The sequence below is a fragment of the Muntiacus reevesi genome, chromosome 2 (genome assembly GCF_963930625.1).
Source record: "Muntiacus reevesi chromosome 2, mMunRee1.1, whole genome shotgun sequence".
Classification (NCBI taxonomy): Eukaryota; Metazoa; Chordata; class Mammalia; order Artiodactyla; family Cervidae; genus Muntiacus; species Muntiacus reevesi.
This window is the reverse complement of record NC_089250.1, coordinates 3,604,159-3,626,615: the sequence shown is the minus strand read 5'-3', so window position 1 is coordinate 3,626,615 and position 22,457 is coordinate 3,604,159. Positions and strand designations below refer to the sequence as shown.

General features: G+C 46.8%; 1 protein-coding gene across 1 annotated transcript in view; it reads right to left on the bottom strand.

Annotated features, from left to right (window-relative positions):
- Positions 1-2,442: 2,442 nt before the first annotated feature.
- Positions 2,443-22,457, bottom strand: part of SLX4IP (SLX4 interacting protein) — a 209,058-nt gene continuing 189,043 nt past the window's right edge. Inside the window, 7 exon segments of the mRNA XM_065920869.1 lie at positions 2,443-7,569; positions 7,572-7,608; positions 7,610-7,674; positions 7,677-7,845; positions 7,847-7,946; positions 7,948-8,178; positions 9,306-9,409. Of these exon segments, the coding sequence (XP_065776941.1) occupies positions 7,406-7,569; positions 7,572-7,608; positions 7,610-7,674; positions 7,677-7,845; positions 7,847-7,946; positions 7,948-8,178; positions 9,306-9,409 (870 nt within the window). The 3' untranslated portion in view covers positions 2,443-7,405.

The window sequence follows — 22,457 nt, the reverse complement described above, 5'->3', positions numbered from 1 at the left end:
TATCCATGAATATGTGTCCACCAATGTGTGTCCAGGATCGTGTCCATGTGTCTGAGTGTGTTCATGAGTGTGACTGGGTAGATGTGTCCATGTTTGTGTGAGTTCATGAATGTGTCTGTGTCCATGAGTGTGTCTGTGTCCACCAGTGTATTGTGTGTGTCCTGAGTGTGACTGTGTAGATGTGTGTATGTATGCCCATGTGCAATGTCTTCATGTTTGCATCCACTGCTGTGTGCCTGTGTGTCCACTTGTGTGTCTGTGTGTTCATGATGTCTGTGTGTCCATGAATGTTTGCGTCTAAGTGTATCCATGTGTCTGTATGTCTGAATGTGTGTCCCTGTGTGTGTGCATCCACTACTTTGTGTCCATGAATGCGTGTGTCTGCAGACCTATATCTGTGTGTGTCCAGGAGTGTGTGTGCATGTGTCTGTGTCCATGAGTGTCTGTGTGTCTGTGTGTGTCCATGAGTGTGTGCGTGTCTGTGTCCATGAGTGTATGCATGTGTGTCTGTGTGTGTCCATGAGTGTGTGCATGTGCGTCTGTGTGTGCATGTGTGTCTATCTGTGTGTGTCCATGAGTGTGCGCATATGTGTCTAAGTGCAGACGACTGGTAACAGAAGACGGGCGAGAGGGCGTGGGAGCCTGGGACCTTATTTATAAAAGCTCTTCTGCCCTGAAGCAAGTCAAACTCCCCGCTGAGGAGCTGCTTTTTCTTCCTCCCTTTTGAGCCTCGCTGCTCAGCTGACCTCTCCCCCACGGAGGTCACTGCTCCGCTCGCCCTGGGCACCTCGCCTTCTGGGACTGGATCGCTGTGGAAGCCTGCAGAGCAAAGAATTCTTCAGCACTAATTTCTGAGAGAAAAGCTGTACTAAAGCTCATGAAGCAGTCTTTTTTTTTTTTTTTTGTAAAGATATATGCACGTTATGATCTTTGGGTAACTGTGGAAAAAAAACAAAACAGAAAGCAAACACGAAAACTGCATAGCACCAGACTCCCCTCCCACAGCCTGCTTCACCTCCTAAAATAAATCAGGCTGGGGGATGAATGAGGGTTCAAGAAATGTAAGTGAACTTAAAACACAAGGTCAGCATCTCCATCCTAGGTAATCCTTCCGAGGATGAGAAATTCTCTTCTTTTTCCCACAGGGTTATTTCAGATGTGCTTTCTGAGCCAAATTATTTTAAAAGCGTTCTTTCTTTCACTGTCCTGCCAAATGTGAACTTGAGATTCACATGCACTTTTGAGAGCTTATTAATGATATTAATGATCGTGGATCAAAGGCAAAGCCCAGACAATTACTTAGGTGCTTTAAAAACCCATCTTCTGTAGGAGGGTAACAATTTCTCAGTGCCGGCAAAGATGAAGCTGGGCTCTGATGTGTCGAGTGTAAAGCGCCAGAGCTAACACAGGGGGATTTTGAGAAGAGAGAACGGGTCCCTCTGTAGGAGTAAAACGTATGCCGACTGGTGCCTTGTCACCTAAGCCTCTTCGTCATCTGAAAGTAGAAGCATTTCGGGTTTTGGAGTATATCTGCATCACAGCGTTGTGGGTTTCTCCCGTGCAGCAAAGTGCATCAGCGGCAGGAACACACGCCCCCTTTCTCTCGGGCGTCCCCCAGGTCGTCACAGAGCCCGAGCTGAGCTCCCTGTGCTGCACGCAGCTTCCCACGGCTGTCTGTCAGGCCCCTCTCTGACCTGCACAAAGCCCTTCTTCTCAAGGAGACTCAGCTCTTCGTAGACCCTGCCTCTTCTAGCATCTAGTATTTAGACACACAAAAACTGCCCCCCTGACTTTTAAACAGTTCTTAACTGTGGCATCTCATGGGAATTTGAGGGGCTTTTAAAATCGCCAATGCCTAGGCCAAATCTCAAGGATTCCGATTTAACTAGAAGCTACCAATGACCCACAAGGTCCTTCCAATGTGTGGCCTGTGTCCATACACTGAACCCATTTTTAAACAGACGAGTTTTAACGCATAGAGTGGTACGGTAACCTCGGGGTTTTACGGAGCCATGCGTAGCACTTACTATCAAAGATTATTTGACAGATGAAGAAACCGAGGCCTGGGAAGTTACATGACTTGTCCCCAAAGCACAGGAACCAATTGGTGGCAAAGTACCAGGGTTGGCAGCAGCACCAGGCAGGGAAGAGTGGCTTTCCTGGCCTGGCACTTGGGGCCTGTGACCGAATACCAAGAAATGGCTTGGGTGCAGTGGCTCTCCGCATTTCACGCACAACTATTCAGGCGCATCGTCCCAACTGGATACTGAAATGCTTCTAAAAAATTATGCAGAGGATCCAAAGGGAAATATATCTACAAGCAGCCAGAGAGGGCTCATAACCTATCATTAAGAAGCAGCGCAGAGAAAGAGGCAGCCCAGGACTTCAGTCAGTGCTGCTTCCAGGGCTAGATGCACTTCGAAAATGGAAAGGAATCCCCTTGGGAAATGTCAAGATTCTCTGGAAAGAAGTCAAGGTCGCATACTTTAACCCCTCACTAGAGGAGTCTATCTCAGCTCACAAATGGGAGAAGTGGGAATATAGCTACATTGTAAAGACCACCCCTAGTCTTACATTTAATCACAACATCTGCACAGGGTGTTCCAGGCCTAAATTTTTAGGGCCAATGTTTCAAATGAGGAGCTCCTTTGATTATTTAACACAGTCTTCAAACCATCAGAACTGCTCCAAGGAGGGAAAAGTCTCCAACCAATAAAAGATAATTTTAAATAGCATGTTCAGAAAAGGGCATTTTGAATTCATATTCCTTGGGGTTAATTAATTCACTTGCTTTAAAGAAAAGTGATACACACTAAAACAATTTTACTTTTTATTCATGAAATAGGTTCATTTACAACTACACACTAATTTCATCCCCTAGAAATGCACAACCATTGAAACTATTTTGGTGTGTGCTAATTGCTCAGTTGTGTCCTACTGTTGCGACCCCACGGACGGTAGCCTGCCAGACTCCTCTGCCCAAGGGATTCTCCAGGCCGGAATACCAGTGTGAGTAGCCGTTCCCTTCTCCAGGGGCTCTGCCAGACACAGGGGTTGAACCCAGGTCTCCTGCGCTGCAGGCAAATGCTTTACCCTCTGAGCCACCAGGGAAACCAAACAAGAGAATAAGGTCAGCGGGAGAAGAGAGCTCTCCTGGTGATGAATGCAGGGGCTGGCTTTCTGCCTTGACCGAAGAACATCTACCCTGGGGCTCCGTCAAATCCACACCTTTAGGGTACTTCCCTGCTGGTCTTGGGTTCGACCCCTGGTTAGGGAACTAGGACCCCACGTGCTGTGGGGCAACTAAGCCCGAGCGCCACATCTAGGGAAGGTCATGTGCCACAACCAGAAAAGCCTGCACCCCACAATGAAGAGCCTGCATGCTGCCATGAAGTGACGGCCCAGAGCAGCCAAAATTAAAAATAAAGCAAAACACCACACCCTTAGTTGCCTGGTCAGGTGCTTTGGGATCAAATGTAAGGTTTTCCTGATTTTACTGATTTGTTTAATTAACAAGATTTTAAATAACTAACTGTAATGGCAATCATGCTGCATAACACAACTTACATGATTAAATCCAACCCTGGAACTGAGTAGTTCTTGATAATTAAAGGCAATAACTTCATCCACTCAAGTCCCCTCAGTTCAGCTACACATTGACATGTATTTGTTCCATGTCTTGTTAAGTAAATACAGAAACAAACTGAGAGGGAGTTCTGTAGATTTCTGAGGATCTAATTATACCATAAATTGTAATACCCATCATCTATATGGTTAGACTTCTGCCCTGAGTGATTATCCAAATTAATTTCACTTTACAACACTTAATTTATTTGGTACTGAGGAAGACTTTAACTGTTTAACAGAAATCAGCTTAACTTTGATTTCCTACTTGTTCCAACACGTTTCAATTGATTTGTATTTCAGCAACAAGGTTTGAACTCTCCTGTCCTGACAAACCATGCGTGGAAATTTCCTCATGAAAGACAAGGAGAAATGAAAAGGACTTCTATATGCAAGCCATAGCACAGCATAGGGCGGTGCTGGCTCAGGAAAGCCAAGGGAGGACCAGTCGCCAGAACTGCGTGTCAGACTGCAGCGGGGCCTGCCGAGAACCAATGCAAGGCCACGGGGAGGGCAGCACCGTGGCCCGGCGCTCTCCTGTGATGGTTCCCTTCCCTCCTGTGCACTGCCCTCTCCAGCTCGGCCTGAAGTCAAAGGCCACCAACATGCACAGTTCAGGTTAAAGTCCAAATAAGGCACTGAACGCAAACAGTGATCCTATTGATGTTTTCAAGATACATCCTGAGATACATTTTTTAGAGAGAAGCCACGTTCTCCATAAACAAAACTACAGAGCGTTTTTGGGACTCTTGCTTTTTATAAAATGAAATAACATTCCCCCACTTTTTTCATTTAAAATGAGTGAACAAAAGCTGCAACATTTATTCCTGTCTTCCTAAAAGTTTGCTCTTTTGCATTTCACGATTTACATGCATGGCTGGATGTCAGGTAACCTCCAGAGGCAAAGAAAAGAAAAATGTGGAAGAAAAGTCACACTGACTGTTCTCAGACATTTATGGACATTAAAAAAAAAAAAAAAAAACACCCAAACTAATCTATTAAAAAGTCATTTGGAAGCACATGGAGGTGACTTAGAAGCCATGACATTGAGAAAGTTAGAGAGTTCAAAGTTATAACATCAATCAATAGGATCCATGTTTCTTCCAAGCATCAGAGTTACAGGAACTTGAATATACATTTAATTTGGGTTATTAAGTGAGTGACTGAAGAACTTATTCTTTTTAACCAAGAATACTGACAGAGTCTCAGATTTGTAGATGAATTATTAAGATTATCAAGAATATCAAAACACACCCACTTCCAGCAGTAGAGAACCAACTCTTCATTTCCCACCTAATAAGCAACAAAAAAACCTGGCAGTCATTTTCCCCTCTGAACTTCCAAATATCCAAAGAATCAAACAACCACTCAAGAAACAAGAGAACCAGGGGTGTTTCAGACATGTGGAAGGAAAATGCTTAAAGGTGAAATTGCTCAAACACATGCCCCAGTGCAGAAGCGGAAAGTTGGTTCCTTTGCTAGTACTGTTAAAACCCATGTACATGAAGGTTTTGAGAAAGACCCTACTGATCTACAGCCAAAGGTGCAATGACACAGCTTTTAAACAACCTTTCTGTTTTTAAATTTTGGCCGCACTGGCTCTTCACTGTATTGCACGGGCGTTTGTCTAGTTGTGGCACACGGCCTTCTCTAGTTGCCCCTCGGCATGTGGGATCTTAGTTCCTGGACCAGGGACTGAACCCATGTGCCCTGCACTGAGAGATAGGAAGTCCCAAACTCAGTCATTGTTATATCCACAAATACACCAAACTCTAAAGCCAAGAATTTTCTTGAAAGATAATCATTAAACACACAAGTACTGGCTTTAATCACCAGGCCCAGGTTAACTAATGAAATAAAAACCTGCTAAAAACTTTCTCTGGTGCCTCCAGTTCAAACAGCTCTCCCTAGTTCTGGGGCAGGCAGCAGCTACTGGCATGGCTCTTCCTTATTCCAGATTCTTCCAGGGAGCTCACTGTTTCTTGGCCTGTCACCTGGGTTGCTATTTGTGCCCTCTCTGCTTAAACTACTGCAGTAACTGTTTCTCTTTACGACTCAACGACACACTGTGAGCCCATCTTTGGTGGCAAGCACAGCCTGAAAACGGGAGACTCAGAGGGGGCTCAGGACGGACCATGTTCTGTCACCTTCTCCGAGGGTTCTGCCCTGTGCAGGCTGCGCTTCCTGGATGATTGGACTCCGAGCCACGGCGGCTGGTATTCCGCTGGGCTACCTCTTCTACTGTGGAGCCCAGTGAACGGAGTCACCTGGGGCGGGATTAAGAGCTCGGAGGGAAGAGGAAGAGATGTCAGCAGGCAGGGCCACGTTCCTGGTGGGGATGGTGAGGCTGGGGTCACAGGAAGGGAAGAGGTCTCCAGAAGAGTCTGGAACATCAAAGAAGAGGGCCTGCATCCGCAGCCAGGCATGGCAAGGAAGACTTAGCTTCATGACCCAAAATGGTGCCATGAAATTCGACTGCCTCTTAATCAGTCCTGCCCTACAATCTAAGGAAAGGAGAACTGGGGAAGGACAGAATGAGCTGGGAGAAACCACTAATTAATCTTAAGCATGAACTTACACAGTGTCCACTTCCATATTCTTTTATTTTGTTGGGCTTTTTCTGTTTTTTTTTTTTTTTTTTTTTGCTAACTCCTACACTGTGGGGAATATCTTGATTTTCCGTGTTACTAGGGAGGAGGTATTACTTTCAAAGACCACCCAATGTTGAACAGGAAAAAAAGACACATTTGATGGGTGGCCTTTGAATAGTTTCCTTCCTTATTTCAGAATAAAACTCGGTTAAGAAAATCTACTGTAGTTGTCCATCCAAAATAAGTCATTGCTATGATTCACTGCATGACATTTCAGCAAGCCCACTGGAGACAACAGTGGGTGATCCTGCAAATGGAAGGCTCCTGGTTTGAAATCTAAACTGCCTGTGAAGGCTTCCAAGTGGGAAACTGCAAACTCTGCCCACTGAATTCCCCTGGGGCTCGGATCTGTTCTGAACTTAACCAGAGTCTTAAAGGTGGGGGCAGGGGCAAGGGGCAGGGACATGCCTGAACTACAAGAAAGAACAAGCCTCTCTGACGTCTCCCCCTAATGTCAGGCCAAATTATATGTAAATGTCCTCCAACTCTGAGCGAAAAGGCACAGCTCCTGGGTGCTATGGCCACCATGCTTAAGGACCTGGGAACAGAGTGCTTCACACCTGAGGGGGCTTGACGGCTGTAGGTCTACATGTGGGCCCTGCTGATACGCTGGGGGCCAGGACAGTCAGGCTGCAGGAAATCAATCCCAGGGGACTCTCCAAATAGCCCGGGAGTTGCCAACCTCAAGCAGGTTTCAGAATCACCCGGTTTCTCACTCTGTAGGTCTGGGTGGGGACCATGCTCTGCCTTTCTTCACACTTTCAGATATGACGCTGGGGCCGCAAGCAGATAGGGTGACCCACAAGCCTGTTCCTCCACTGCTGCCTGACTCAGGCTACAGGGCAGGAGGACTGGCCAGAAAGAGAGCACCACAGTCACTGCGGGCTTCATGCAAGAATGTGATGAGGCACACCACTGGTTTCTTCATGTGCTTCCTCTATGGATGCTGTCACTGCCGACAAAGTCAATGGCTGTTTATCACTAAAGTGAGTTTCTGACGTTAAAGTGTGAACCAGAAAGGAATGGTGCTGTCAGAACAATCTCCTGGAGGCTGCTGCTTTGAAAGTTAAGCCCAATGCAGATCATTTTCTACTGAAAATGATCATTTGAATTCCTTTAGGTCATGGCTTCTAGGCACACTGCTCACTTGTCCCAGGTCTGGTCACGACATCCTTCATGCCGGGGTTGCAATCCTCTTCTGTGAGCAAGTAGCTGCTTCCATCCTTTTCTTTTTTGGTTGGGCTGCCCTGAGTCAGAGCTAAGCTTTCAGTATTTGTGGCTGAGTTGTGCCTGCCCCTGGCTTATTTTTTGTAAGATGTCTGGAGGAGAGAGTTTTCCAAAACATGCGACTCTTCATTAGATGCAGTTTCTGCCAAATCTTGTTTCAAAGTTACCCCAGATCTGACAGCTCTCAAGTTGGCAGGACCCTGACAGCTTTGCTTTCTTCCCCCACTATTATTTCCCTCGGGACTAATCGATCACTTCCAAGAGAAACTCTCTTGTGGTGGCCGGCGTCTTCTGCAGGGTTGTGCTTCCTGCATTTCTGCGGTGCTCTGGCCCCTCGTGGACTCTTGCTTTGGACCCGGGAATGCTGACTCAGAGCCACAGACAAGGCTCCTGCTTAGAAGCCCGGTCTGCAACCGCACCCTGGGATGAGGTTTCTGCTGCTCCTGGCCAGGCCTGATGACCTTTCTCCAGCTTCAGAGCAGGAAGCCCCTGGTGGGTCTCAGATGCCTTCCTGTCGTCCTCCACTTGTCCCATGGCCGGGGGGCTGGATGACGCTGGCCGGCCGCCCCTCCTCCATGCTCCCTCTGCAGCCACCGAGTCACTGGGTGCTCCCACACTGTCCCTGTTGCTCCGAGATCTGCTCACGGCACTGCTTTTTGTCTCAGTTCTGTTCGCACTGAAACAAACAAAGAATTTTTTGATTTGTAAAGCTGTGATGGCCAGGTTTCCCTCGGAGTCCCCATGTCATATTTCTCACACTTGAAGTAGGAGGCACGTGTTAACCTCCCTTCTCCTCACCCCACTGGCCAATCTCACAAAAAACCCCAAGTGTCTGTTGATACGCAGACTGGATCATGCGAGAGCTGTCACAGTTTCCTACACACTGGGCACACTTTACTTACTGATCACTGGTTAACAATGGCGTTATAATGGAGCTCATATTTTAACTATGGCAGTTAGTTAAGGCAGAGAGGCATTCATTTCAGATGTTAAATATTAATATTACCTATATTTGATATATTGACTTTTTTTCCCAGAAGCAAATACACAAAGCACAGGCTGTGTGTGTGTGTGTGTGTGTGTGTGTGTGTGTACATACAGCATGTTCTTTTACGCACACACAAACTTTTCTATAACACACAGAAACTTTCTAAACTTTCCCTTTTCTATAACACACATACAACAGACAATGCAGATTGTACTGTGCGACATTCACTTGAAGGGGCAGGATAGAAGCTGGCCAGGGAGATTTTACAGACCAGAGATTTTGGCATATATTTGTAGACTTCTGAATGGAAAGAAGTTTCCTGAACCACCAAACTGAAAATATCGAGGCTGAAATATTTCTTTAAGTTAAGCTTTCATCTGGAAACCAATACATGTATTCATATTCTTGCTACAGCTATCATTCCCCCAAAGATTATCATAATGACATGAGGGTCAGAAGAGACCTCTGAGGAAAGTACCGTATGTTTCCCGATCTGTCTGGGGATGCTTGGAAAGTTGTAAGGAACACCATCAACAGGTGCTTTTCATCTTCAAAGTGCTTGTCACTAATTACTCCTTGCAACATACCTGTGAAGCCAGGCCTTGTTTCCCATTGTCCAGAAAGCAAGAGGAAAAAGTCTGGAAGGTGAAAAAGCCCCAACTCTATGACCTTGGACAGGATCAGTGCCAGAGGGGCTTCTGTGATTAGGGTCCATGCAGTCCTGCTGCATTCTAGCCCTCGTGTTGTGTCCCCAACTACGCAGACAGCTGCAACTACGCAGCAGGAGAGAAGAGGAGGAAACCCACGGGACCTACATTTCTCGAAGAACGTTTCTTCTGGGCTCTGCCCCAGGAGGAAGTAGTTGTTCCACACAGCCAGTACGATCCCCCGATGCTCTGTGGAGAGCTCTTCCTGGCTGCTGCAAAAGAAAACAAAGTCAACCAGTAATCTGTTAACTGAACAGGAGGAAAACATTTCCTCTCCAAATGCCCCAGTGAACAGATTTAGTTTGGTGAGGACAGGATGAAACTACATAGTGATAGGTTATTTTAATTTTTTTTATTTAGAATGTTCTATGACAAACCTAAACAGTGTATTAAAAAAGACATCACTTTGCCAAAAATGTCCATATAGTCAAATCTATGGTTATTTCAGTAGTCATGCACGGATCTGAGAGTTGGATTATAAAGAAGGCTGAGCACCGAAGAAGTGATGCTTTCAAACTGTGGTACTGGAGAAGACTCTTATGAGTCTCTTGGACTACAAGGAGATCAAACCTCTCAGTCCGAAAGGAAATCAATTCTGAATGTTCATTAGAAGGATGAATTCTGAAGCTGAAGCTCCAAAGCTTTGGCCACCTGACGTGAAGAGCCAACTCATTAGAAAAGACCCTGATGCTGGAAAAGATGGAAGGCAGAAGGAGAAGGGGACGACAGAGGATGAGGTGTTTGGATGGCATCACCCACTCAATGGGCATGAGTTTGAGTAAGCTTCGAGAGATGGTGAAGGACAGGGACACCTGTCATGCTGCAGTTCATGAGGTCACAGAGACGGACCCAAATTGTCGACTGAACACCATCACTTCTCTTGGATTCCCAGTACACGTTTCATTTGTGAATGTGTGCCACAAACATGCAAGATGGTGACTCCAAGCCACCTGGGAACTCTCAGCTAGAACTGAGAGCTCTGAGGCCCCCGATGTGATGATAACTGAGTCAGGAGCCAGGTGACCACGTGGCCGTGGGCCTGACCTTCCAGAGAGACCTGGGGGCACAGTGGTCTGTACCCTGATAGCCTCAGAATTCTTACACCTTCTCTATCGATAAAAATAGAGTATGGCCTTTGCAAAAAATGTCAAGAGTTCAGCCTTTCAATACTGGTACTTTGAAAACCAGAGTTTGAGATTCCTGGTTACTAAGAAACTCTCGAGTTTTTTCCCTTTAAACCAACAGCACTAATATGGTTTTAGATAATTCTTAGGTTATCTATCTATCCTTACACATGGAAGCTTCATAAAGAAGTAACCATAAAAAGTAAAAATCTCCCAACCATCGCCAAAATTAACTTATTTCTTTCTTTTGGAAAGTCGTTTCCTTTTTGTTAGCACATAGATAATTCAGACAAGGTGTTAAATTCTTTTAATTTCTAGTACTCTTCTCAGTACCCTTCTCCATCAAATTTCATAGTAAAATGTTGCTGCCACAAGGAACGGTATTGGTAAGGTGCCAGCAGACCTACACTGGAAGTAAGAATGACACCCCAGACAGCCTAGCAGGCTGCAGCCATTAGAATAATGCCTGTACGTTCCACAGAGCGACACTATGAGCTTCATCCAACCACTGCCCTGTGCCACTGAGCACCAACCTTCTGCTCTCATGAGCTCTCCTGAGGTTCAGACCTGGACCAATGTCACTCAGGGTCTAGCTATAACCCAAGTCAGTTTTAAGAGTCAGTGAACAGAATACTATTGGTTTTATTGGATTATACTGCATTTTGGGGCTTCCCTTAAGGCTCAGCTGGTAAAGAGTCCAACTGCAATGTGGGAGACCTGGGTTTAATCCCTGGGTTGGAAAGATCCCTTGGAGAAGGGAAAGGCTACCCACTCCAGTATTCTGGCCTGGAGAATTCCACAGGCTGTATAGTCCATGGGGTCGCAAAGAGTCAGACTTACAACTGAGAGACTTTCACTTTCACTGCATTTTAATCCTAATCCCTTTTCTTTCCCTTAAGACTTCCTGTTGTTCAGTCGCTAGGTCGTGTTCCATTCTTTGCAACCCTAAGGACTGCAGTATGCCAGCCTTCCTTGTCCTTCACTATCTCCTGGAGTTTGTGCAAACTCACATCCATTCAGTCAGTGATGCCATCCAACCTTCTCATCCTCTGTTGTCCCCTTCTCCTCCTGCCTTCAATCTTTCCCAGCATCAAGATCTTTTCAATGAGTTAGTTCTTCGTATCAGGTGGCCACAGTACTGGAGCTTCAGCTTCAACATCAGTCCTTCCAATGAATATTCAGGATTGATTTCCTTTAGGACTGACTGGTTTGATCTCCTTGATGTCCAAGGGACTCTCAAAGAGTCTTCTCCAGCATAATTCAAAGGCGTTAATTCTTTAGCACTCAGCCATCTTTATGGTCCAACTCTCATATCCGTACAAGACTATCAAAAAAGTCATAGCTTTGACTATACGGACCTTTATGGGCAGAGTGATGTCTCTGCTTTTTAATACACTGTCTAGGTTTGTTGACCCAAAAGTGTTAGTTTAAAAGTTAAATGACAGAGAGAGGAAGAGAGGGAGAGAGAGAGAGAGAGATTGAGATTTATGTGTGAAACGCTTCTAAACATGCCCTGTAAGTACAGTAGATTTCCCCCTTGCAACCACACCCTGTAAAGTGCTGTATTTTCAGAGCTGCACAATTAACATAAGGAGCATGAGTCAGGCTTTGAACAACTCTGTGGGAACCAGAAAGCCTTTTGCTATTAGGAATGATGTAAATTCCCCAAGGCTGGAAGAAGTCCACAATGGAGGGAGACAGGGTCATAAATAACAACAATGGATACTGCACAGACCACAAAACATGAGGCTGTGATACAGACACTCTTCGCATCTCACACTGGATTTAACTGCTAGCCTCTATTTATTTATTTTTTAAGCTTAAAGAGCACTCTGCATTTCCTATGGGAACTTCAAAAACACCTCTGAAAAACAGGACAATGGACTCTCATCCCGAATTCTTCTGACAACAATGGAGGAAAATGTCCTTGGAAGAGAAAAACAACAACAGCAAGAGTGACAGAAGGAAATGTCCAGCTCAAAAAGTGCAAAGCATGTGACTTCATATTTCCCAAAAAAGAAAGAAAAACAAAAATAAAAAGAAGAAAGAAAAAGGCAAGGCAGGGTCTCCTGCTTACAAATTAAAACCACATTTGGCAATTTGTCAATTTGTGGAAGGAGGCATATTTACATTTGTATGAAGACTGGGTGGGCAGGGAAAAAAGAGGTTAGACTCCTTCAGCCCCTGAACTGTCAGAGCTCATTAGAAATCTCTCAGTCTCACATCTCCAGGGTTATTCACACCCCTGTGTCACCACACTGAAGCCTTCGTGCCTGGAACAAGTACTCTAGGGGAAGCAGCTTTCACCTGGGGACAGGATATCCCAAGGGACTCGTCCTGATTACTAATGGTGTCTCACATCTGACATCAAAATGCAACTGTAGCTTATCCAGAGGCAAGACTCTCAAGGCTGTGAAGGTGGCAAGTGCCTCCGGGGCCTACCCAGATGACACTACTTCTTTCCAGATTCTATGTGACTAACGACCTTGACAATGTCTGCAAAGAATACAAGAACAACATACTCCAAGACTACCGGTAGGCTGTCCCTGGTGGCTCAGAATCTGCCTGCAGTACAGGAGACCTGGGTTCAATCCCTGGGTTGGGAAGATCGCCTGGAGGAGGCATGACAACCCACTCCAGTACTCTTGCCTGGAGACTGTCCTGGACAGAGCAGCCTGGCGGGCTACCGTCCATGGGGTTGAAAAGAGTCGGACACGACCGGGCGACCAAGCACAGCACAGGCTGTCTGTCCAAAGCCCAGAAAGAGCACCCCACGGGGACTCGGCATTTAAGAAACAGGTAAACCAAGAGGACTGCTTTGGGCCATCATCACCCACCAGTGATCCCTCACCACTTGGAGGCTAGCTCGGAGTCCAGCTAAGGAATACAATGCTGCAACTACAGCCAGCCCCCTCTCTCAATTATTTATCTTTCGTAGTACGTTGAGGATTGTGGTATTAAAAATTTTCACCCATGAAAGTGAAAGTGTTAGTCACTCAGTCATGTCTGACTCTTTGTGACCCTGTGAACTGTTGCCCACCAGGCTCATCTGTCCATGGAATTTGGGTTGGCTTGTAAAGCTGTCCACATACAGTTTTAGGAAAAAAAAACCAATCAGCAGTAGGGCAAAGCTACTGGACCCAGAAGTCTAACTAGGGAGACACCCTCCCCAGCAGCTTGAAAAGCCCATGCCAGTGCCCAGAGCAAGTGGTCAGGCCTGTCTCCATCTCTGGCGATGCTCTGGAGACCAGCGAGTATATGCATATGAAGTTGAGGACAGCCAAAGCCACGTGCTCCAGCACGGGTTCAATGCGAAGGCTGAGCAGGTGAACCTGAGTACGGTGGGGTGGCCATTACCTCCAGTGCTGTCCAGTCTGACCTGGGAAACATATTTTAAATTTCTAGATTCAAAAGATGATCAAGAAAGTAGCCACGAGAATGAGCTGTGTTGGAATGTATCGGGTTGGTCCAAGAGTTCTGGAAAAACCTGAATGAACTCTTGGGCCAACCCAATAGTTAGAAATACTGGTGGATGTTCAAATTACAGAGCAAGTTGAAATCATGGACAAATCAAGGATTTGCTTACTTGAGTACAACTACTTCTGAATAGAATACTGTTGGATTAAAGAGGGATGGGGAGTGAAGCTGGCCTAAAAGGACATTAAAAATACTCACTCTTAAGTTTACATCCTCCTCAAGGAGTCCAAACAGCACAGCTGGGCCTCCCAAAGGCTAGTGGGGAGACTGGCTGCTCTCAGAGGCTTAAAAACAAACAAACAAAAAGACTCCTGGGACCCATTCCTGGGAGTTCTGACTCACAAGATCTGGGGTGGGGCTACGAGAGCTATATTTAGGTTCCCAGGTGACTCAGGACTGCTGATAACACATGGAAGGACGATCCTCAGAGCAGTGACAGGTACACAGTGTAGCGCTGCTCGCCGTGGCAGCATCCGGCAGAGGGTGGCCCAGGTGTGTCAGGACTCAAGATGACTTGAGGAGCTTGTTCAAAGATATGCAGGAGTCTACTCCAGAATCTACTGCATCTTAGGTCTCTAAAGTGGGGTGGGGTCGGGGCATGTGAATTTTAGGCAAGTTTCCCAGTGATCCTGATGCCCAGCAGAGTTACTAAACTCTTGTCCTACAAGGGTGTGGAACTGAAAACTGAGCAGTCAGCAGCCGGGCACCACTGCACTCGGGGCCAGGCGCTGCGGGTCGTCCTTGAGGACCCAGACCTGGCCAGTACAGGGACCGCAGAACAGGCTCTTCCTCGGGGGGGTCCCCATCCCAGCGGGGAGGACACACGGTGTGAGGTGATGACGGTGTCACGAGGAGAAACGCACCTCCAAGGGGTTGCTGGGATGCAGTTTTAGACACGGTGGTCAGGGAAGGCTGTGGGAAGCCCGAAGGACAGCTTTTCCCAGAGACCTGTGTGGAGGATGGGCCACTTATGAAGAAGAGGGGCAGGGGGCAGGGAACAGGGGAGAGGTGCACACATATTGTGTGTGGGTGTGTATGTGTTGATGATGAGGGAAGGCCACTAGAAGATCCCAAGAAAAGTGACTTGGTATTTTGAAAGGAGCACCTTGGGTATAATGGAGGGACGAGGGTGGAGGCAGGGAGGCCAGTGATGAGGCTACTGTAATGGTCCATCCGATGATGACAGGTCTTGGAGGAGGCAGGTGGTGGTGAGTAGTAGTTTGACTGGAAATCAAGCAGACCCAACAGAATGAGCTGATGGACTAGACACAAAGAGTGAGAGGAAGAAAAAATTTGAGGATAACTCCATGATGTCTGGATGAAGGAAGTTACCCTTTAACAATACAAGAAGTACTGGTTTAAAGAGCTGGATGAGGGAAGTTACCCTTTACCAATATAGGAAGTACTGGGGGAGGGGCAGGCTTGGGGAAATGAAACCAAGAAGCCTGTTTTAGGTACACAGGCTTTAAGAGGTGTCCTGGATGTCTAAATGGAGATGCTGAGCAGGTGGTTAAGCTACAGCTTCCAGAGTTCTGTCTGAAGACACCAAGCTGGGAAGTCCACAGAGGTGGGAGGCACTTCAAGGGTTTGTCTGGATGAGCTCCAGGGGGAGTGCCCTTCGGTGGGAAAACGGAGGCTGAGAAGGCATGGAGGACTCAGAAAGGAAACTATGAAGGAATCTTCAGTGAGGAGAGGGAAGAGTCAAGGACACCTGGTGTCCCAGAGGCAAGGGGAGAAAGGGCTTCATCAACAGTGACAACCACGTCTAAGCCTGCTGAACATTTAGGACTGAAAATTGATTAGTAGAGGGTGATTTGACAAAAGCTATTTTTGGTGAAGTGCTAGGACCTAAGTGTACCTGGAAGGGGTTCAAGAGTGAAGCAGAGGCACAGTGGAGACAAGGACTCTCAAGTAGAAATAGAACCTGAGCTGTGCAGGTAACAAAATCTTGCAGAGACCCGTGAAAAACAGGAAATTGATGACACCAGATTTCAGTAACACACTACTGTTGTCTAGTCACTGAGTTAAGTCTGACTCTTCTGTCACCCCGTGAACTGCAGCACACCAGGCTCCTCTGTCCATGGGATTCTCCAGGCAAGAGCACTGCAGTTGATTGCTATTTCCTTCTCCAGGGGATCTTCCCGACCCAGGGACTGAACCCATGTCTCCAGCATTGGCAGGTGGGTTCTGTACCCGAGCCACCAAGGAACCCATATGTTTCTTCATAACAAATGATCAATATACGATTATTGAGAGAGTTTACCTTTGTGGATCACTTCTGAAATCTGGGGTGTTTTAGACACTTCCAGTACTTTCTCACCCACTTACCAGCCAGATGTGGTGGTGGCCACAGGACTGGCAAGCACAGGTGCAGATGACACCTTTGAGGAGTTCTGCAGTATAGGGGAAGCAGAGAAACAGGGTGGTAGCTGGACTGGGCCAGGTGGGTAATGGAGGTAGGGATGATCCTGGAGCAGGCATATCTGGCCGGAAGTGATCAGCCGCTATGTGGGAACCTGAAACTGGGTGCCAGGCACCACTGCAGATGCTTTACGTGTGTTCACCAATGCCACCTTCGAAGCAGCTTGGGAAGACGAGGAGTTCTGTTACGACCATGTCCCACTGGTGGACGAGTGACATGACCGAGCGCTGCTCACCTGAGAGCATGGCTTCTGCTGGGAACATCGTGCTGCAGGCCCCCAGGGTATCAGGCCCAGCCGAGGGGCACAGACCCTGGAGGCCATGAGGTCAGGCTGACCTGTGTGGGCACGAGTGTCACAGCCCCCACCAGCCGCACCGCCCGCCTGCTGCCTGGAGCACGGGCCCCCCTCTCAGCCCAGGCTAGACGGTATGACAGAGCCATCCCGCCGAATGCTTGTGTCCAGGACTATAAAACATCCTGCTGGGTATGAAGGCAATAAAGGGAGAAAGGGAAGAGAAGATCCTCAATGTTGTTAAGAGTTTTTCTCACAGTAACACTTAATGTAGCAGTATGGTACTCGCAGTCTTTATCTTTTCAGAGTTGGGTTCATTTTCTCATGGTTTTATACATGAGTTTCTTCGGATTCTGTTTTATTTACTCCCAAATGAAAATAATTAACCACTCAACCAGGATATTTTAGAAGTAGGTAATTCATGGAATAGTAGAATATACGGCCTAAGTCATCGTCAGAACGTGGCTGTCTCTGAATTCCTCATGATCACATCTGCTGAGAATGAAACACCCAGAACTGATCAGACGGGCTTCACGCTCCTGGGACGCAGGGTGGAGCACAGAGGTGAAGGGGACAGAGGCCAAGGAATGGACCCCTTGATGGCTGGTCACAGAGCCACTTCCTGAAGCCCCTTATAGTTGGTTCACGATTGTTTAGGGAATTTAACCACAGCGAGATGTATGAAGCATATTTTGGAAACTGGAAAGGACTGAACATGTTTTCTTGACATTGTTGTAAAGAAAATCTGAAGCCTGCATGGACCACATGGGTTTATAAGAAGGTGAAGGATGCTTTGTATCTGTAGGAAGCTTAGGTGATTACAAAGTCCTTTCCCCACCCCTCCCTGGGGTCTCACTGAGTATCTGACAGACAGTTGTGTTCCTATTTGACGGCACAAGACCCAAGAGGCTAAGTGTCTCAGGCCGCACATCGAGTTGGGCCAGGACTGAGGAAGAAGGCCTGGCTCCCTCCAGCACTCTCCCCATTGTGCCCGGGTCATCGTTGTACTGGTCAGCATGTCACCGTGGCGTCTGGACAGGCCCTTTGCCTTCTCTGAACATCAGTCTCCTCATCTACTTTTTTTTTTAAGTGGGGGAGATGATGATAGTTATATAGTAGGTACTCACCATCTCCTGGAAACAGACTTTTCTCTTAGGGAATCATGTCCCCAAGGTCCTTCCAGTGTCCAGGCATTTCAGGAGGCCTCGTATCCAAGCCTGACTCCAGAAGTGGGTCTGTGACCCAGGCCAGGCCAGTCGAGTTCAGAATTCGTGAGCCTCACAGAGATGCATGGACTGCTGGGACCTGCTCTCTTGTGTCAGGAACCCAGAGCCACCAGGACCACTATCACACACAGGCTGAGCATGAAGTCATAACAGTGTGGAAGGCAGAGCCAACGGACTGTGAGAAACAGTCCTGATGGAAGTCTCTGCCTCTGATCAACATACCCACAATCTGGGCTTTTGAGGCACAGGAATCAAAAACCTTCCTTTTTTCCTAGCCATTTAGAGTTAGCCTTCCTCTCCCTTGAAAACTAAAAGGTTTAAAGCTGATATCATCTCTTCTTGGGTTTGCTGCACAGAACAAGCTATTGTATGTGACAGCCTTTCACAAACAATAAAAGTCCTTTGCAAACAATTAAAAGCAGAGCAGGGACTTCCCTGTTGGTCCAGAGGTCAAGAATCCACCTGCCAATGCAGGGGACAGGGGCTGGATCCCTGGTCCAGGAAGATTCCACATGCAAAGGGGTAACTAAGCCCGTTTGCTATAGCTACTTAGCCTGCATGCCCAGAGCCCATGCTCTGCAACAAGAGGAGACACCGCAATGAGAAGCTCACGGACTGCAACGAGAGAAAGCCTGTGCATAGCCATGAAGGCCCAGCACAGCCAAAAATAAATTAAAAATTTTTCTTTTAAAAAGCAAAGCAAAAGTTATATCTTATTAGCTTATTTGGGAGGCAAATACTAATATTAAATAAACTGAAACTACTTTCAGTTTTTCATGACTTTACAATAATAAAAGCACAAAGAAAAGTTATCCTTGTGTGATGCCTGATGAATTCCAAGTAGCCCAAGTAGAGTGTGAACTATGACAATGACTACAGTCTTGGACTATGATGCAATGCAGCCATGTAGAAGCCACGGTCCTAAAATGAGGAAGAGGTCTCTCTTTCCCAAATTTCACTTCTAAGATTTTCTTACATTATTTGATATTTAATAAGTGAAGGCAGTGAAAAGGAACAATCAGGTGGGATGGAGCAGTCATGAACAATTAAAAGAAATACAGGAAGAGACATGTGTGCACTGACTCAGTGGAGTCACAGCAAACAGAAGGAAATGAAGAGGAAAGTGTTATCTTATGGATTCCACTATGGCCAGCAGATGCTTTCTCTATATGCGATAATGGTGGAGGACAGCTGTCCTGAGACGCTATAGAGAGAAGCACTTGAAGAGGGACCAGTCCTCCTGGGATGCCCCCCTGGCAGACACGCCCTCCTTCATCTCAGAGATGGGATACTGACGACTAGGAGGCCTTGTCATCTGCCCAGTTCCCACTGTGAGCAGGAAGCCTTCCTGCCTCAGCAGGCTCCTCTGGCCCCTGGCCCCTCTGCTTCTCCACCCTCACACAAAAGGACACGTCTCTAAGGGGAAGAGGAGCACAGGTTTGCTGATGATGCTGCCACTTGGGTTAACAGCACACACCCTAGCGTGTTTTTAAAAAATTTTTAAATAATTTTTAAAGCTTTTCATGTCTTCTGAATTGATGCCTGTGAAACTATCTTGTACAGAACTTGGGGAGTACCAATAAAATAGCTGCAAAGAATGTTAACCTGAAAATGAAATCAGTGGGAAAAAAATCAAGGAAGTGATCTTGCAGGCAGTACGCATTTCACAGGGATTTTCCAGTTTACACTTATCTAACCCGCGAGAGCCTAACGATAAATCCTAAACAACCTTGGGCCTCAGAGTTGAGTCTCTGGTGCCACACAAGTGTGAGAAAATTTGGATGCTCGAGAGAATATGTAGGCTTGCAACCAGTGCTTCTTAAGAAGGGAGGGTGCTCATTGAGTACTCTGAAAACTAAAGGAGAGTTGTTACACTTTCGTCAGAAAAACATAAAAATTCATACCTCCCTTAAAAAAAAACTCAGATGATTCATGAATCAGAGGTTAATAATGCCCAGTTTAAAAGCTGAAGGGAAACAGCTGTGAAAAGTAGAAACTTAATGGCAATCACCCCAGGCAGAACTACCCCACCTCTTATTCAAAAATACCTTCCCGCACAGAAGCCTGGGGCTGGAAACTGCCAGCACCGCAGGGAGGTCGCCGCCAGTCCTTCATTCGTGGTGGTGATCTTCACCCCAGCGTCTCCTGTGGCCCAGCGCATGGGTCTGGACAGGATGGGAGAGGAGAAAGGTGAGGAAACACTCAGGCCAGCCGGGGGGGTGGCAGGCCTGGCCAGCGAGGCCCACTGCAAGCCTGGCTGTCGGTGGGAAAGAGGCGTGAGAGCCTCAGCAAAGCCATTAGATGACTGTCTCATTTCACAATTCTGCTCAGAGCTGGCCCTCTGCCCAGGGATACAGAAGGAACAGCTCTTCCCATCTCCCTCGAACACAGACAGTGAGACCCCCTTTCCAAGTCTCCAATCTCATGATAGCAACAGCTTCTGTGGACGAGTCTGGGAACCTCACCCCTCATACAGCCTTGCTTCCCTGGGAAAGGGAGCACCGAATTCTAAATCATCTGTTTGCTAATGAACGTTCCCGACAGGATCCCCTCGCACGTCGTCTCGGTCTGCGCTCTCTCACGGTGGGTGTTCTAGAGGCTGTGTACACTTATAGAAACTCAGCCTGAAAAATCTGCTGTTTCCCAACTCCTCTGCACCTCAGAGCAGTGGCTGGGTCCTTCCTCCAAAGCAGCATCTCACTGGGGGTCTACTGGCAGCTACTGGAAAGAAAGGCGTTTTAACTGGGTGGTCTCCACTCTCCCTCCTCCCCTTGTGGATGGTGGTGAGCAGAGCTCCCATAGGAAGTCACAAGTTTATGCTCTTGCTGTGTCCCTCTGTCCATCACCGACTTGCTGGCTAAACGAGGATATGTCACTTAACTCTTTAGTACTTCAGTTTTTATAGCTGCAAAATGAAGCTGGGTTGGCAAACGTGAGACGAAAAATAAGAACTGAGCTTCTTCAGAAACTCACTAGCACAGAGGGTAAGGTGTTTAGCTCTCTGCTAACCTGGTATTGTTGTTGTTCAGTCGCTAAGTCATGTCTGATTCTTCCATGGACTGACTGTAGCATGCTAGGCTTCCCAGTCCTTTACTATCTCCCAGAGCTTGCACAAACTCATGTCCATTGAGTCGGTGATGCCATCCAACCATCTCATCCTCTGTCGTCCCCTTCTCCCACTTTCAATCTTTCCCAGCCTCAGGGTCTTTCCCACTGAGCCAGCTCTTTGCATCAGGTGGCCAAAGTATTGGAGCTTCAGTTTCAGCATCAGTCCTTCCAATGAATATTCAGGGTTGATTTCCTTTAGGATTAACTGATTTGATCTCCTTGCTGTCCAAGGGACTCTCAAGAATCTTTTCCAACACCACAGTTTGAGAGCATCAACTTTTGGGTGCTCAGCCTTCTTTATGGCCCAACTATCACATCCATACATGACTACTAGAAAAGCCATAGCTTTGACTATACGGACTTTTGTTGGCAAAGTGATGTCTCTGCCTTTTAATACGCTGTCTAGGTTTGTCATAGCTTTTCCTCAAGGAGTAAGCATCTTTTAATTTCATCTAGCATTAATGGCATTTGAATGAGCTCTTCTTCAGGTTAAGAATAGGAAGAATGGTGAATGGGAATGATGAGAATGATGATGGTGATGATGATAATGAACACTGCATCAGCACTTTGGCATTTACAAGACACGTTTATACTCATCATTTCCCTTGCAAGGCAGGCATCACTTTTACTTCTTTTTGGGACTACACTGGGTCTCTGTTGCAGCACGCAGGCTCCTTCAGTTGTGCCACTAGGGCTCAGGAGTTGCAGGGCACAGTCTTAGTTGCCCTGAGGCATGTGGGATCTCAGTTCTCTGACCAGGGATTGAACCTGAGTCCCCTGCGCTGGAAGGAGGATTTTAACACTGCGCCAGGGAAGTCCCGGGGATCACTTTTTACTTCTGCTTAACAAATCCCAAGAAGCCAAATGATTCGTCCAAGGTCATCAAGTGAGTGAGGGGAGAGGCGGTGGTCAAAGTCAGGTCCGTAATTTCACGTTTGATCCCCATTTCACTTGTTTTATTCCCGGTCATGTTTATCCTAAGTCAATCGATCACCTAAGTGGTCATCAAAGGGAGACAACAGGTCTCTCAGAAGGAAAGGTACCTGATGGGGAAAGGCACGAAGGATCAGAGTGCACAGACACAACCCATTCTAACTACCCTCTCCATCTTCCCCATTCTATCTACCCTCTCTAACTATTCTAACCGAGCCAGTTTCTACGCTAAATTATCTATCCTTCCTGTTCTAACTCGGCCAAGGGGGAGGGCTGGAGATGGGGGACAGGAGACATCTCATTAACAAACACTGCTGGCTAACTGTTTGGGAGAATTTTGTTATTAGGAAAGAAGAATAAAAGCTCAGGCTACTGGAATATACAAGCAAAGGATAGCTAATCTTTAAAAAAAAAAAAAAAAGAAAAGACATTGCAGGAGAAAAAGCTTTCTTATGGTCTCTGTCGCTGTCTAGAAAAACTATTGTAGACAGACCAGACCAACCAAGAGCATCTTCATCCCCCCACACACAGCATTTCCATTAGGATCATCCCCCTGCCAATCCATAGAAGGGCAGGACAGGCGTGTGGTGGATACTGCTATAGTTCCCATCCTTATCCAGCCCGTCCACATGCCCTGTCGAGGACAGACATCTACCAGGCAGCAAAAATGTCACATGA